Source organism: Anolis carolinensis, chromosome 2 (assembly GCF_035594765.1).
Source record: "Anolis carolinensis isolate JA03-04 chromosome 2, rAnoCar3.1.pri, whole genome shotgun sequence".
In the NCBI taxonomy this organism is placed as follows: domain Eukaryota; kingdom Metazoa; phylum Chordata; class Lepidosauria; order Squamata; family Dactyloidae; genus Anolis; species Anolis carolinensis.
The window spans coordinates 284,326,906-284,343,179 of record NC_085842.1 but is presented as its reverse complement, the minus strand read 5'-3'; the positions used below and the strand labels follow the sequence as shown (position 1 = coordinate 284,343,179).

The 16,274-nt window shown below is 37.4% G+C and overlaps 1 protein-coding gene across 2 annotated transcripts in view; it reads left to right on the top strand.

The window, feature by feature from the left end:
* vcan (versican) overlaps positions 1 to 16,274 on the top strand; it is a 169,070-nt gene that overhangs the window by 24,980 nt on the left and 127,816 nt on the right. For both annotated transcript variants that reach the window (XM_008103007.3, XM_062972276.1), the window contains exon 3: positions 7,621 to 7,998. In XM_008103007.3, coding sequence (XP_008101214.2) covers positions 7,621 to 7,998 — 378 coding nt within the window. The remainder of the gene's footprint in view (positions 1 to 7,620; positions 7,999 to 16,274) is intronic.

Sequence of the window (16,274 nt, the reverse complement as noted above, 5' to 3'; positions counted from 1 at the left end):
AACTAGTAGACACATAAGAATTGTCAATGATTTACTAATGCAGGACTTTTTTTTTATCTGTTTCTCAAACTAGCAAAACCAAAGTTGTTTCTTGATAGTTCAGGTATTTCATACACTTCAGGGCCTTGTAGCGCCATTTGTAGCTGTCTTGGTAACTATATTCTGAATAAATTATATTTTAATACATCAAATATGTCAAATAAAGTTATATATAATGCCAACAGAACTTCTGAAGATGCCAGCCACAGATGCAGGTGAACATTTGGAGAAAATGCTGCTGGAACATGACCATACAGCCTGAAAAACTCATAGGAACTCAGTAATTCCGGCTATGAAAGCCTTTGACAATACAATGCATTTTATGTTCCTTAAAGCATGATGTAATGTTTTAAGCATTGGACTACAGCTCTAGAGGAAAGAATTGAAATCCCCACTTAACCATGGAAACCACTGAGTGACCTTGGGCAAGTCACATCATCTCAGCCTCAGGGAACCTCCACTGAACAAATCTTGTCATGAAATCCTGACAAATAGGTTCACCTTTGGATCACTATAAGTTGGAAATTATTTGAATGCATACAGCAGGATATACATTAACAAAGTAGCACAGATATTTTCAATCTAAAAAAGGAGAAGGGGTTAATACTGAGTTAGTCAATATTTAAAAAAATGTCAGTTATTTCCCCCTTAAAATCCCGTTTATTTCCCATGGCCTCAAAATTTCTGAAAAGTTTACATCCCCATATAGCTGTAATTTTGACTCAAAGATCCTGTATGTAAATGTATGCATGCAGTTTATGTAAGAGATGCCTAAAAAACTTAATTATAGGGTGGTTATAAACTTTAGCTGTTCAGCATTTTTAAAAATATAGTAGTCAGTCTGAACAAGTAATATAAGGAATCATGTGTTTTATAGTAATACACATATATGTGGGTGTTTAATGCTACTACATTCTGTATGTACTTTCCTTAATATAATTGTAGCAGATGGAATGTTCATTTGCCTAGTTTCGCATGATTTACAGTAAGAGCTTGAAAAGTAACTGATCGCTCACCACGCCTGGTTTATATCCCCCCCCTTTACTGTACTAAAGTCAGACCACAAGCCATCTGGTAGAACAGAAAGGTTTTTGTTAGGATTCAATTTATTACTTTCATTGTCAAGCATGTTTCAGCAAGGTAGACCTGAATAGTCCTGCATATCTGCTTTAGCAATCTATACTTTAACAAAGTGGTCTTAAGGGCTGCTTTACACTTGATGAAATGCTTGCAAAGAAGGCACGTGCCTTAAGGTACACAGCTGGTGACCCGCTAGGGCTGTGTAAGGAAAAGCTTGTAAGAAATGCACTACAAATAATGACATCACCACAGAGTATTATGTTTTAGGACAGGGTAGATATAACAGTACTTGTTTTGCAAAATAATGTGATGACTGGTAACTGTTTATTTTATTTTATTTACATAAGAAACAGACCCAATTTACACTGACCCTTTTTTTGGGCTGATCCAATGTGCCAGATGTTGGATCATGAGTGTGCATAGGGACTCCATAAATGACTTGTTTGACAGCCCTTCAGATGAAGGATTAATGGACACATGAAACTATTCTCACTAAACATGAATGAGGGACTGTTTGAGCCCCTAGATAGCGCAGTAGATAGCGCACTGAGCTATTGTACTTGCTGACCTAAAGGTTGGTGGTTTGAATCTGAAGAGCGGGGTGAGCTCCTGCTATTAGTTCCAGCTTCTGCCAACCTAACAGTCTGGAAACATGCAAATGTGAATAGATCAATAGGTACCACTCAGGTACCTAACTGCGCTCCATGCAGTCATGCTAGCCACATGACCTTGAAGGTGTTTATGGACAATGCCAGCTCTTCAGCTTAGAAATGGAGATGAGCACCAACTCCCAAAGTCAGACCGACTGGACTTAATGTCAGGGGAAAATCTTTACGTTTACCTTTGTTTCATTATCCCTTCCTGCTACTGCAGTCATTTACCGAAACCCTTTAAACAGACACATGTTCAAAGCCACAGGGTATTTTACATAGCAACACCAACAGAAATGTTATGAATTTCTGTTCCTGTGCCAATGACATGGGATTTTTGGCCCCTGTTAAGGACTTTCTTGGATCATCACTAAACTTGCTGCAATATAGTGTTTCAGATGGGAAAATAAACTTGAAGTGTGATTCTGATAAGGTCATAGCAAAAGACACAACAGTTTTGGTGAAATATTTGTTTTCTCTTAAGCCCAGGGCAAGTGTTTTATTCTTAGGATAGCTTCAAAATCAAAAGACAACTTTGCCATTGATAGAAAGATGAGATTTTATAGTACAGGCATTTAACCCAGAGGGCTTGAGTCTGGGTCTGGGAAACAAGGGAAAGCTGGAATTCTGATTAAGTTCAAAAAGGAGAACACATTTTATTGAAGGTAGAATCTTACAAAGAGAAAAAATCTGGCTCTGTGCTCCAGGAAGTGGGGTGTAGAATTTATAGCTACTCTCTAGGCTCCCTGCCTATATAACTACCCCCCTTTAAATTAATTAAACAGCTCAACAGCCATTATAACTGCCTAGCAACTGGATATTTTAGCTCTCTCAGTGGAGAACTCTTACCACATGTTTCAAGAGGTAATTGTTCTGCAGTTTGTTCTTCCAATGCACTTTAACTGAAAAGTAGCCCCACTTTTCGGGTTTCCCCAATAGTTAACCAAATTAGCTGTTCCATCAACAAATCCTTACTAGTCTATTGTTGTGTCCTTTCAAGTCATTTCTGAAGTATGTCAATTTAATGGTCAGTCTTATCACAGAGTTTTCTGGGCCTGAGAGTGTGTGACTTGCCCAGGGTTACTCAGTGGGTTTTAATGCCAGAGTGGAAATTCAAGCCCTCATCTCCAAATGTGTAGTCCAGTTCTCAAACTACCAGTTATGTCTATAATGCAATGTTAATAAATGCATAAAAGGGAAAACAATTTTATCAATAAGCATACAAGCACACAAATCTCTCTCTCTCTGTGTATGTGTATCTGGGTTTATCTCTTTCTATATATCAAACAAAAGTTTCTATGTGTGGTTGCAAGACACTGCTGTTCACTAGCTAATATTTGGTAGGATTCATCAGTCCTTCCATTAGGCAGATTGAAGCAACAACAGCTGGTGCAGTGGTGGCAACCTTTGTTGAAAGATATCCACCCCTGTCTTTCCTAAAATTACCTGCTGCATCAGGTGAAATATACGATGATATTCCATTAATACTATTACAATAAGACCGACTTGTCAGTTGGCTTCTGAATATGAAATGAAGGTTGAGATATCGCCTTATTCTTTGCTTCAGGCAGCACAATGTTTTGGCCTTGGTAAAGTTTAGGATTGTTTGTAAGATGCCCATTGTCATTAAGGACATAAGATCCATGTGGGAGTGGGACCACAAGTCTATTTATTCCAGCATCCAGTAACCAGCCATATATAAGTGGAAAGATCACCATCACGCAGCTTCACAAAAGATGGATGGAGGGAGGGAAGAAATGACTGTTTTTGTGCTCCTCAAAGTGCCCTTTTCCTAAATACACTCAGATATTATCATCACTTTTTCTTAGAAGAAGTACTCCTGTTCCATGTTTTGTCGAAGGCTTTCATGGCCAGAATCACAGGGTGGTTGTGTGTTTTCCGGGCTGCATGGCCATGTTCCAGAAGCATTCTCTCCTGATGTTTCACCCACATCTATGGCAGGCATCCTCAGAGGTTGTGAGGTATATTGGAAAAAACTAAGCAAGAAAGGTTTATATATCTGTAGAAGGTCCAGGGTGGGAGAAGGAACTCTTATCTGTCGGAGGCCTAAAATACTAACTTCCCCATTCTATACCAATATTTTGTTCAGACATTACTTCTGCTTAGCAAGGGTTTTGAAGCATCTGTAGATTTGGTGTGTGCACATGTGCCTTCAAGTCACCTGAATTTCATAGGGTTTTCTTAGGCAAAATAAATAAATAAATAAATAAATACTCAGAAGTGGTTTTGACAATTCCTTCCAGACTACAGCACCTGGTATAGTGCTTAGCATCCAAGATCAGACAAGATCTGGTGCCTGCAGGTAGCCAAATGGATGATTCTTAGAGCTACCAATAAAAAATGTTGTTTTCCTCTTTAACAGATAGTATGTTTTAGAAACGGAAGAGGAAGCCATCTGGATCCCCCCTCCCCTGCCTCGCAAAAGCCATTCAGGAGCAAGGATGATAAAAGCCTTGTCTTGAATTACCCTTAAATCAGAGATAAAATCTATATCAGAGATGATAGTACATTTTCACACATCTTTAGACATGGAAATAATTTCTGAGAGTGAACCCATGCTTTTATAGAGCTTTAATCTGGTCTCACTCTTATGAGCTATCTTTAATAGTTCAAGTCTTTGTCTAAAATGTTAAGTGGGATTGATGTTCTGTTGGCAGCAAAATATTTTTTTCCAATTTCACACTACGTGCTCAAGACTTTCTTGTTCAGACACATTAGTTAATGACATACAGGCAAAAAGTAAATAGAAGTAGACTCTCAGTTAACCAGCACTCATTGGGTTTGGTAAATGTCAGATAAATGTAATTTCTAGTTGTTTGAAAGTAACTATTTAAATAGGTCTAAACTAATACTGTGTGTCATACTGTAACCTACTACAAACTCTGTACTGACTTGAAATTAATATTGAAATACAGTAATTAAAAATCAAGTAAAGACAAAGGCAATGTAGCACAGTCTTGTTGTTTCACTGTATTATAATAAGCATGTTTTTAATTTTAAGTCTTCTTTCTTTTCTTTTTTTTACTAGTTGCTTAAGAGTTTTGGTTGCTTAAGAGCTGCAGTTAACTGAGGGTGGATCCACACTGCCCTATATCCCAGGATCTGATCCTATATTATCTTCTTTGATCTGGATTACAGGAGTTTACATTGCCGGATAATCTGGGATAAGCAGATAATATGGGATCAGATCCTGGGATATAGGGCAGTGTAAATCTAGCTTGAAGGCCCCTCCAGACAGGCCTTTAATTCGAGACCTATCTTGCTTTTACCAGAAGCATCCAAACGATGCCCTCGGTAAAAGCGAATTAATGTTGAGTTAACTGGGTTTCCCTGGTGTACTCTGCATTAATTCAATACCTCATTAGATTTGGATCTTAATAAAAGATCCAGGTTTAATGAGGTATTGGGTCTGTATGAATTGACTCTTGGGACACATCACACATTTCCTGGAGGGGGTCAATCCACACACCATTTCACACTTTTAGGCTCCTGGAGCTCCCAAGCCCAAAGATTTTCCTCTAAAACTTATTGAAATGGGTCCCTGGTAGCTATTAAACCTCTTCTTGTGTCCTCCTGAGTGGAGGAAATAACACGTGAGGCAAGGGGGGGGGGGCGCAGAGGGATTTTCCTCCTCAATCCTTTCATCTCCTCAGGCATCATTTCCTCCACTCAGGATGGCATGAGGAGATGTTTAATGGCTGCCAGGGAACCTTTTCAGTAAGTTTTAGGGGCTTTGGATTAGCTTCAAGCAACCGGGATAGCTTGTAGCCACCCTCGCAGGGAAAGCTTGGGTTTTGGGTTGGGGGTGGGGACTAGAACGCGAGTGGAAGTGGGTTCATTTAACCCTTTTCCACTCACATTTTATTATAGTGTAGAAGGGTCCTGAGAATCTACTGTACTCCACATAGGAAAGATGACAACTAGGTGTTTTAGGAATGTTGATTTTGACTTCCACACAAATTTCATAGGACCTATACAAGGCTATGCAAATGAATAAAAATAAATAAATTTAAAATAGCTGATTCAGCAGAAGGTACAAATGACATTCTCGTTGCTAAGTCAACTAATATCCAGACAGTGGAGTGACTTTAACACATCATCAGCACACATTCCTTACTTTGAACTTTTCATGCCCAGTAGCAGTTTACAGATATAATGTTTTTCAGTTGTTTTGAACTAATACATTCATTTTTTAAAACAGAGAATAAAGACGGAGATTACTGTAGGAGTCCGGCAGAGCTGCTTTTGGATCCAAGACTGTCAAGCCACATTGAATAACTTAATGAGGGATTGAGGGTTGGCGCACAGTGTTAGCAAATATAAAATTCAGTCTCCAGACATGCTGTAGGCAGGTTTGATGAACAGTACGCCAGCATTAGACTCAAAGACATTCTATTGTTGGATGGGAACATTTTGCTGTAAAATATTTGCAGCTGGAGAGAATGCTAACTCTGGTGAAAGTCCTTTAATCTAGCAGGCACTATCTGTATGCATTACTGCCATTTAATTCCCCCTTCTTCCTACTTATCGTTGCCAAATGCTGAGATACCTTTTATTTCAGAGATAAGTTAAGCCTTGAAGTTGGAAAGGAAATAATTAAAAGGGAGTGAATAGTTGCCTGCAGTTTGTATACACACACACAGATATACAGAAAGAAAAGAAATATGACTGTTTCCTCTTGATATATGGTAAAAATTAACTCTTAAAATAACTAGATTATTGATTCTTCTGAAGAACAAGCCATACTCAACAGTATTATCCACAGAGCTTATTGCTTAAAAGATCAGAGCCATAACTAGCATCTGTGTCACTTGCTTGAACCATATTTTTCTGCACATCCTGTACTATCAACAGGGCTCAAGAATGGATCACTTTACTGAAACTGAACCCATTCTGGACTGAAAGCCCATTACAACAATTGGGAAAATGAAGTTGACTTGTAGAATAATGCAGTGGCAGCTACTGACTTTCACGTCAGCTGAATTGTGAATGTGTTCAAAGATTTGGTCTGAACTTGATTTAGGAATTTACTTTGGATAGTTCCTATAAGGTTCCAAGTTAACCAGATTAGATTCTATGCTTTGCTGACATGGAAACTAGTAGCCACTAAGCAAAGGTTGAGAAGTCTTTGTTTTGGCAAATTGTTCTGGACTATAGAAACCCATAATTCATTATGATTGCTCATGATGACTGGTACTTTCGGGAGCTGAAGTAGAAAACATCTAGAGGGTCTGGAATGTCCATCCCAATTATGGAGCATGCTTGGATATGTTTATGCAGACTTATTTCTCCTGTATGTTTATGTGATGTTTAGAAGTTGGGAGATTTTATGGCACCAATCAGAAGTATTAGAACAAAACAAACATTTTTGAACAGCAAACTGCTGACATAATTTGTTTATAGAAGTGAAGGAAATTATAGGGAGAAAGAACATGTGTGTTTCAAAAGGAAGTTCTAGGGGCTGAAGTACAAGACAGAGAGAATTATATCATCTTCTATGATGTGTTGTACTAAGATGCCCATGTGTTCTGGTCTCAACACATTTGAATCCCTTGTCATATGCATACTAAAGTGCACAAGTTCCTAGCAAAACTCTGATATGAAAGTGGATATGTATACCACTGAAACTGTCATGACCTTACAGTTATTCTTTAAGATTAATGAAGGAATCTGGGTTCTTACAAGGACATCCCAAAATGCTTTCTTGCACTTTTATCAGGCAACTTTTACTGCCAGCTGAGCTGCACTACTAGAAACGGTATTGTTACTTCTGTGACTCTCATGTAGATTAGTTTTAATGCCTCACTAATCCAGTGTTTTTGTTCTCCAGGTAAAATGGAAAAAAGTCCACCGGTGAAGGGCTCACTGGCTGGAGGTGTCATCCTCCCATGCTTCTTTTCTACTCCACCTACTTTGCTGCCCAGCTATCAAAATACTAGTGAATTTCTCCGGATTAAGTGGTCAAAACTTGAACATGATATAGGTGAAAAAGACTTGAGAGAAACCACAGTTTTGGTGGCCCAAAATGGGAATATCAAGATTGGACAAGGCTACAAAGGGAGAGTGTCAGTTCCAAGTCTTCCGGAAGATGTTGGGGATGCCTCATTGACTATGGAGAATTTGCGGGCAAGCGATACTGGAATTTACCGATGTGATGTCATGTATGGAATTGAAGATACCCAAGACGTAGTCTCACTGGATGTTGATGGTAAGATTTCACATTCTCAGTTCATGTACTGTTCAAACTCCAAAACAAATAATCATTCAATGAACTGCTATGCTCAATACAATTTTACTATTGCAAAAGGTATTTCTCCCTACTTTTCTCTGTAACCTTTTCTATTTTTGCTTTTAGTTTCACATTTTTAAAACAATTTTAAATAATTAAAAAGTTACATGTAAATAACTGTACAAACATATTGATCATAAAGGATTGGTTTTGAGGCAGGTAAAAGTAACATAAATACGTACATTTATTTTACACATTCTGCTTCAGCTTCTGATCTGTACTATAAAGGCTTCTCAAACTCATATTATTGGTTCTAATTTCTGTTTTCATTCATATTTCTTTTAAGAACAATATTGTACATTTTTAGATTCAGAGGACTGTCACATATTCATTGAATGTGGACATTATTATTACTGTGCCTAGGTTTAGTCTTTTGCTCTTATATTTTAATTATTTTGATTCATATTTCTGGTTTGGGTTCTCCTGAGACTTAAAACTGTCACTGTCCTTATTTTCAGGCTAAAGACATGAAAATGAAATGCTGTAATCTCTGACTAGTGATGAAAAGATTAGGAGGGAGACATAGGATGGCACCCCATGCTCAACCCTACTTCCTTTCGCGTTTTCTGGAACTACAGTTAAAATGTAAACCCACTTAACTAGGATTCAGTACTAATGTTTGATGCTATTAGTGAAAAGAGCCACAGTATTAACTACAGTTAACAGACGTGTTCATGAAATCCTTCAGAATACTTAAGCCTCACAGGAAATGAGTTGAGGGAATTTACCCCAAGATCATCTGAAAAGTAGGCTTATAGGGAAAACATTCCCCACTGCCTTTCGTGTAACCAATGGCTAAAATATCAGCAAATACCACAGCTAGAAACTCCAGTAGTTTTCATTTATCATGGTTTCCATTTCCTTTTATAAAAGGGGTAATGAATTTAACAATTAATACAGACCTTTTAAAAAACAACAAAGAAAACTCCAAAACAAAATAGAAATATGGTAATTTTAATGGGGTTATAAGACTGTGACCAGAAGTATAGCCACATGCACTTAATTTTGTACATAGTCACTCACACCAGATATTAACACTTCTTCTGTTCTCATTATTTGTATAATGAAATCCAGATTGCAACATTACATGAACAGACATTCAGAAAGCTTAAGTACAACTGTTAGTCCTAACAACAGTAGACGCACTGAATCCATAGGATTAACAAAAGTGGTTTACCATTCAGTACTTGATTGTCATGTAATGTCAATTGGATTTTTTTAAAAAAATGTTTATTTACATACATTAACAACTTACAGTGATACAGAACACAAAACAATGAACATTTTACAAACATATACTCCCGCCACTGAGGCCTGAACAAGTATCCTTTACTTTACCATAAAATGTATAAGTCAACAATAAGTTAAACAAATGACATATCCAAAATTCCTGACCAACAAGGTTGTATTGTTTTACCTTTTCACTTTCTAAAACATATTTAATTGTTATGAATTATTAAATATATCAATTGGATTTAGACCTAGAAGTGTACATTGTGAGGCAGAGATGTGCACATGGCAATGAAGAGTTGTCTAAACTAAATGTCCAAGCTAAATCCTTTTGCTATAGGAAAGGCAAAAATTATGACATTTTAGAGTCTTTCTTTTATTGCTTCTGGCAAAGATTCCTAAATTAATTCTTCCAAGTTCTGGTCTCTGAGTATGCCTCAAAGGAATGGCACATGATGTCCCGGTAAATCTTTTGTAAGAACATACAAATCATACAGGAACACCTAGACCTTCTTAGAGAGGTGTTCTCTCGTGTAAACAAGCACTATTTAATTCATTTGCAGGGAAATTGTGCATCTGATCTCAGTATATGTGGAGGGCTTGCTTTATTTCAGTGCTAGTAATATGCGGAGTGAAATTAAACTTTATTGTGGAGAGCAGAATTCCTTTTTAGCAGGCAGTCCTCCCATTTTCTTCCCTTTGCAATTGTAAAGGACGAGCCACATCTTCACAATAATGATAAAGAAAACATTGACTAGAAACATTTCACAAGGGAGGCTTGAGCTTCCAAAAACATCATGAAACTGATTCAAAACATCTATACCATGCCACTCTGAACAAATCCCTCAAAAGAAAGAGCTGCTCAGCAGGCCTCAGTTATTGAGCTGAATGATATGAGTAGTGGTGTGAAAGATATTTGCTAATGTTTGCCTTCTGGATGAGAAAAGGGTTTCTTAACAGTCAGGTCACCTCACCATGGAAAAGGAAAACAAATGTGAGGTTCTTTACACTTTGGGGCTTCATGGAGAAACTTGATGTTTTGCACAAATCTTTTTTTTTTAAAAAAAAAAACAAACAAAAACATTTTAGCATTGAAAATGTTTTTCCTATGCAAAAGCTTTCATTTTGCACAATGAACACTGATGCCTGCACCAAAATACTTCTATTTGCCTAAGGGACCTGATTTTTGTCCAGGAACCAGTGATATATGTGAAATTTGTGCAATATGAAAACTTTTTATTCTTCCAGAGAATGAAGAAATTCAACAGAATTATTCATTCCTGCATGTAGGAACAAAATATATCTGGCTCACATTTCAAAATGTAGGCAAAGGTATGTCATGAAGTCAGGGAACATAATGGCCAAATGAATCTGTACAACAATTTGTATGATCAATTGGAAAGGGCCTTCTCTCTGTCCCACCACCTGTTGAAGCACATTTGGTGGGAACAATGGTGAGGACTTTTTCAGGGGCTGCTCCTAGACCGTGGAACACCCTCCCAAGAGAGACCAGGATGGCCCCATCCCTGCTTGCCTTCTGCAAGCAGGTAAAAGCCTTTCTCTGCCAGCAGGCATTTGGAGCAGGGTGGAGGGCACACTGCTGGGGAGGCTGTGTGTGGGACTCAGGGAAGGGTGGGATCGTGAGAGTTAAATGCAATTTTAATCGTATTTATTATATTTTAACTGTATTTTAACTGAAATCCACACCATACTATATAACTGGTTTTTAATTTTTGTATTCGCTTTGTTTAAAATTTTGACCTAATTGTTTGGTTGTTAGCTGCCCTGAGTCCCCATGGGTAGAAAGGCGGGATATAAATAAAGTAAATAAACAAAATACATAAAATGATTAACAAAGAATGCACACATTGGAAGAAATGCAATTGATAAAATGCAAAAGCCAAATATAGCCAAGTCTATTGGGTTTTATAGATCATGGGAACAAGTGAGCTAAGACTGTCTGTCTTTCTTGTTAGACATATAGAGCTCTCTTATTTTCCCATCAACATCGCTTTGCAGAGGAACTTGGCTGACTTTTCCATGTTGCTTCCACTTGCTTTTTTTAAACCAACATTAGCTTGACATGAGTTGTGACACTCAGTAAGTCATTCAAGTCAAGTAGGACACACAATCAAAAGAAATGGTCCCTTGGAAAACTGAAGACTTTAAGGAAGGCTTCAAAAGATCTCTGGAGGTTTAGACTGCCAGTGGGTGGCAAGTGACATCTTTATATATAGCTTTTCTCTTTTATGTTTTTCTTTTAAAATCCAATTAACTCAGGATGTCAGCAGTAGATCAGCTTTTTCTGTGTCACCCTGACTGATACAAGGGGAGGGACAATTTTCATGGGTATCAATCTGTTTGTTTGAATTAGATTCAGCAGCAAATTAGAAGAGTTATGTTTGAAGAGGAAAAATAGGCACAGTAGGGGGGATGATCTTCCCCAGTTCATTTCAACAGCGCTTGTATAATAGAAAATCCTGTTAAATTTAACTGTGTTTTGGGCTAGAGAATTTGGGCACAAATTACTAGGCATGTTTTGCATTCAATTTAATAACAGTTGTATTGAGAACACATTAATTTCTGTTTTGAAAAAAATAGATACAGATAATTCAAAATATTACAAACATTTAAAAAGTTAACATCTAATTAAACCATTGGTAACTTTCTTTTCCCAAGAAGACTCTATGCAATGTATGAGGTTATCACAAGTCAACAGGTGATTTGAAGACACATACATGCACAGAGTGAAAAGCAAACCTAAACAGCAAATACAGACAATATAGCACATTATTAAAAACCTTGCCCCATAAAATAGTTCCCAGATGCCTGCCAACATTAAAGGAAAGTCTTCATCTTCTGCAGTAAAGATGCCATGGCAGAGTTTACTCTAGCCTTTCTGTAAAGGGAGTTTCAGAGTCTGGAAGCAACCACCAAGAAGACTCTTATCTATTTCCATTATATGGAATGGAGTGATGGACTTCCCCTGAAGATTTTGAAACTTTGGCGGAATAAGAGAATATCGTTTTTCAGATAATCTGGATATGAGCCATATAGAGTTTTATAGGTCATAACCACAACTTTAAATTGTACCTGGAAATAGATCAGTAGCCAATGAAGATACTGCAACAGAAGGGTTGCATGTATGCATAACTTGTACTTGGAGATATTTCAGACACAACATTTTGCTTGCCTCTTTGGATACTCAGGGGATTATAGCTGCAGTCATTCCAAGGTCTTCTTTAAGGCCTTTTTTCCTTTTTAATCAAATGAGGGAATGGGACATGGCATCAGCTATGGAAAATACGTTTTTTATTAATCTTGTGGATTTCTTTAGCCCATTTTGTGAACTTTGTCCATCTTTCTGCACTTTATAGCTCATTCTCTGTCCCCCCCTCTCTACACAATTTCAAAGGCCTTCTCTCTTTGTTCCAGCTTTGTAACACTTCTCTTCTTACTCCATAGAATGTTGGAATTTGTCCTGAAGTTTTTGTTTGCTGTTCTGGTTCCCTATTTGCCCATCCCAGAAGTCTCCCTGTCATTCATTCCTCTTTTTGTCTAAACCCACAGCACTTCCAGTGACCTTTGAAATCTTCTGTTTCATCTGGGTTTCCTTTAGGGAGGTTCTGAAGATCATCTTCAGAAGCAATGCATAGGAAACGGCCTTGCACAGAACAGAATATTAGCAAGGGATTGCAATGATCACATTTTCCCAATGTCCTAATTAGGCTGGGACAATACTGATTAATCCGCTGATATCCCACTTTTTCACCTGCTTTTAAAATGTCAAATTTTTCTCTCCTCCAATGTTCTCTCTATGGTCCCTTCTACATTGCCATATACAATCCAGATTATCTGCTTTGAACTGGATTATGTGGCAGTGTAGACTCATAATCCAGTTCAAAGCAGATAATGTGGATTATTAGCTTTACTTGCTGGATTATAAGGCAGTGTAGAAGAGGCATAGGAGACCGAAGGATGAAGTTTCTGCTTTCCAGCAGGCAAAAAAGAAACTGTCTTTGTTTTCATCTGTGAAATGTTGGATAGCATATGATCCACTTATCTGCAAATCTGTCACCCCAATAAGAAGCATATGTGTACAGTCCAGTGCACGTGCATTTCTACAAACCTCTCTCATCTGATGGTCCAGACCATGTACAAATGGACCACGGGGGAGATGTGTGGGCCTAAAGTTGCCCAACCACCATCTAAATTATTCATTGATTAGTATTCTATTTTAACAGGGCATGTGGGTGCATCTACACTGTAGAATTAGTGCAGTTTGATACCACTTTAACTGTTGTGGCTCAATGCTATGGAATAGTGAGAATTGTACTTTGGTGAGACACCAGCACTTTTTGTCAAAGAAAGCTAAAGACATTGCAAAAATACAACTCTTAGGATTCCATAGCGTTGAGCCAGGGAGGTTATTCTACTGTGTTGTTGTACCCTCTGTGATACTGAATTCATAGACATATCAACAATAAGATCTTGTAAATAGGCTGAAACGTGGATCTGTATTTTTTAAGATACCCCATTTCCTTGTTTGCAAAGTCTTGATAGGGCAGAACTGATTAAGGGAAATTATTGTATCATTGACAATGAAAAATAAAATAAAAACCTAAATAATAATAGCACACAATCATTTTCTCTAAGAAATTATTGTGTCAGGTTTTAAAGAAAAGAATTAATTTGCTCATTTGGATTTTCAAGTTAATTTTAATGAAAGGCCACATAGTATGATGTAACAATATGATATTTTTTAAAATATCAAACTTTAACATAAAACAGTAACATAGAATCCCACAGAATCCTTGGATTTAGCTGTACTCAAGAACATCAATATTTATTTCCCAGGAACTACGGCACTCTTGGCAATATCCCTGGAATGTAGATTAATCTTGTTTACCTGAATTTCTGCACAACTGGTTTCTTTATTTACTTATTCATTCTGTGTGAACTTTGTTATAGCAAATGGGTAGGAGTAAATGAAAGAAAAAAACAAAAACAAACCATGAGCGAATGTTTTTATGTGACAAAAGTTGGCCTAGAGCTTTTGGCCTCACTCTTTTGTTACTCAGCTAAAATATGTGAACTTTAATCTCTTTGACCAAAGTTTGATTCTGGTCTACACACATTTACTAATTGCCAAAAAGGGGATATATAGCAATCAAAAAGACAGTTTTGTATGTGATAATTTGTATAGAAATATTCACACCCAGTAATAAGGATTATAATTTAAATAGAAATATCATACTTTTGGTCAAATGAATGATGTGCCTGCTGAACCTCCTACATACCCAGATGCATATACCTCCATTTGACTAACTAACCAGATCTGATTCAGTCTTGTTTTGATGTAGCACATTAAAACACTTCTAATAAAGGGCTGTCTTCTCTAAAGCAGGACTTGTGACAATCCTAGAGTCTACTAATTGCACTAATCACAGAATACCAATTATTGATATTCAACCTTTCATTTAGATTTGCCTATATCCGGAAGAAAGACCTAATAACCTGAGAAATTCATTTCTGAGAAAATGTGCATAGTTGTCATTGCAGGGCTATCAGTTCTGACTTCTAATGCCATCTTGCTTTTTTGCACAATCGGCAACATATTACGAGCACTAGCTTAGTCCTTGAAGATGTCCCTGTGTAATGACAACTGGGAAGGAGGAGGTTTCAATGCAACAATGGAATGCACAAGAAAAGCTGAAATAGGTGTGCATTACATTTGGAATTTTTGAGAAGTACATATTCTTACAGGTCACAAATCTGATTTAACTTTCCATTGGATTTTTTAAAAAAAAAATCAAAATATAACCTGATCAGATCAATAGCGTCATTCTTTTGTGGTCAAAGTTCAACTGAAGTAATTTCCTAGATCATTAACTTGGGCATCAGTTGCAATGATCTAAATGGCTAATAATATATTTGTCTATTATTGTATTTTTTTGTTCTTGTTGCAATTGATTATGTTCCCCCTTTACAGCTAGATAGACTGATGGTAGTCTTTTGAGATGGAAACTGTTGGATCTTTAGTCTACCTTCAGGAAAATATTCATAGAGTTTCACTGTCTAGTGATTTGGTCACTTAACATAGTATTGGGTGCACATATTTCAATATAAAATAATAGCAATTACTATCAATGTTTTTAACATGCAAATGTGAGTAGATCAATAGGTACTGCTCCGGTGGGAAGGTAACGGGGCTCCATGCAGTCATACCGGCCACATGACCTGGAGATGTCTATGGACAACGCCGGCGCTACGGCTTAGAAATGGAGATGAGCACCAACCCCAGAGTCGGTCACAACTGGACTTAATGTCAGGGGAAACCTTTACCTTTTAAAATGGATGCATTTTCCAGCCATATATGTTCTATATGTTTCTCTCTCCCCCCCCCCCCCCCCATTTTCCCATTCTTTCATTTTTGAGAATGGAATAATCATGTGTTGGAAATTCCTGGGTGGTATACATCTAGCACAGGTGGCTTTCATAACATTAAATCTGTGCCAAGGCTTAGGCTTCCTCCAAACATGGTTTGGCCAATTGTTTGCAAACTCATTGTGAGTGTTGATGAATTCTGCATTTTGAACAGGCTTACCTTTTCCAGATAATTGCTACAAACCCATATCCCTGTACAGCAAGCTAAAGTCCCATTGCTTTCAATAGTTTGGCAGCAGTCTTGAATCATATCAAAATGTTTGAACTTGAGTATTTCAGGTGACACATTTAATGTGTGCCACAAAGTTATTTAAAAGGCATGCACGTTATGATGATGAAGAAACACATCTGTCCTGAATTGGAGATTCTGCAAAAAAATTATCATTTGTTACTACTGTTATTTTAATGCAGCAATTCTGTGAGGGTGTACTTTATACGTTCTCCTTTTAGAAAGCATCACATAGGTCCAAAACTGCATATTACTTATCCGATAGGTCTAGCTGTTCTATCTGTTCCCT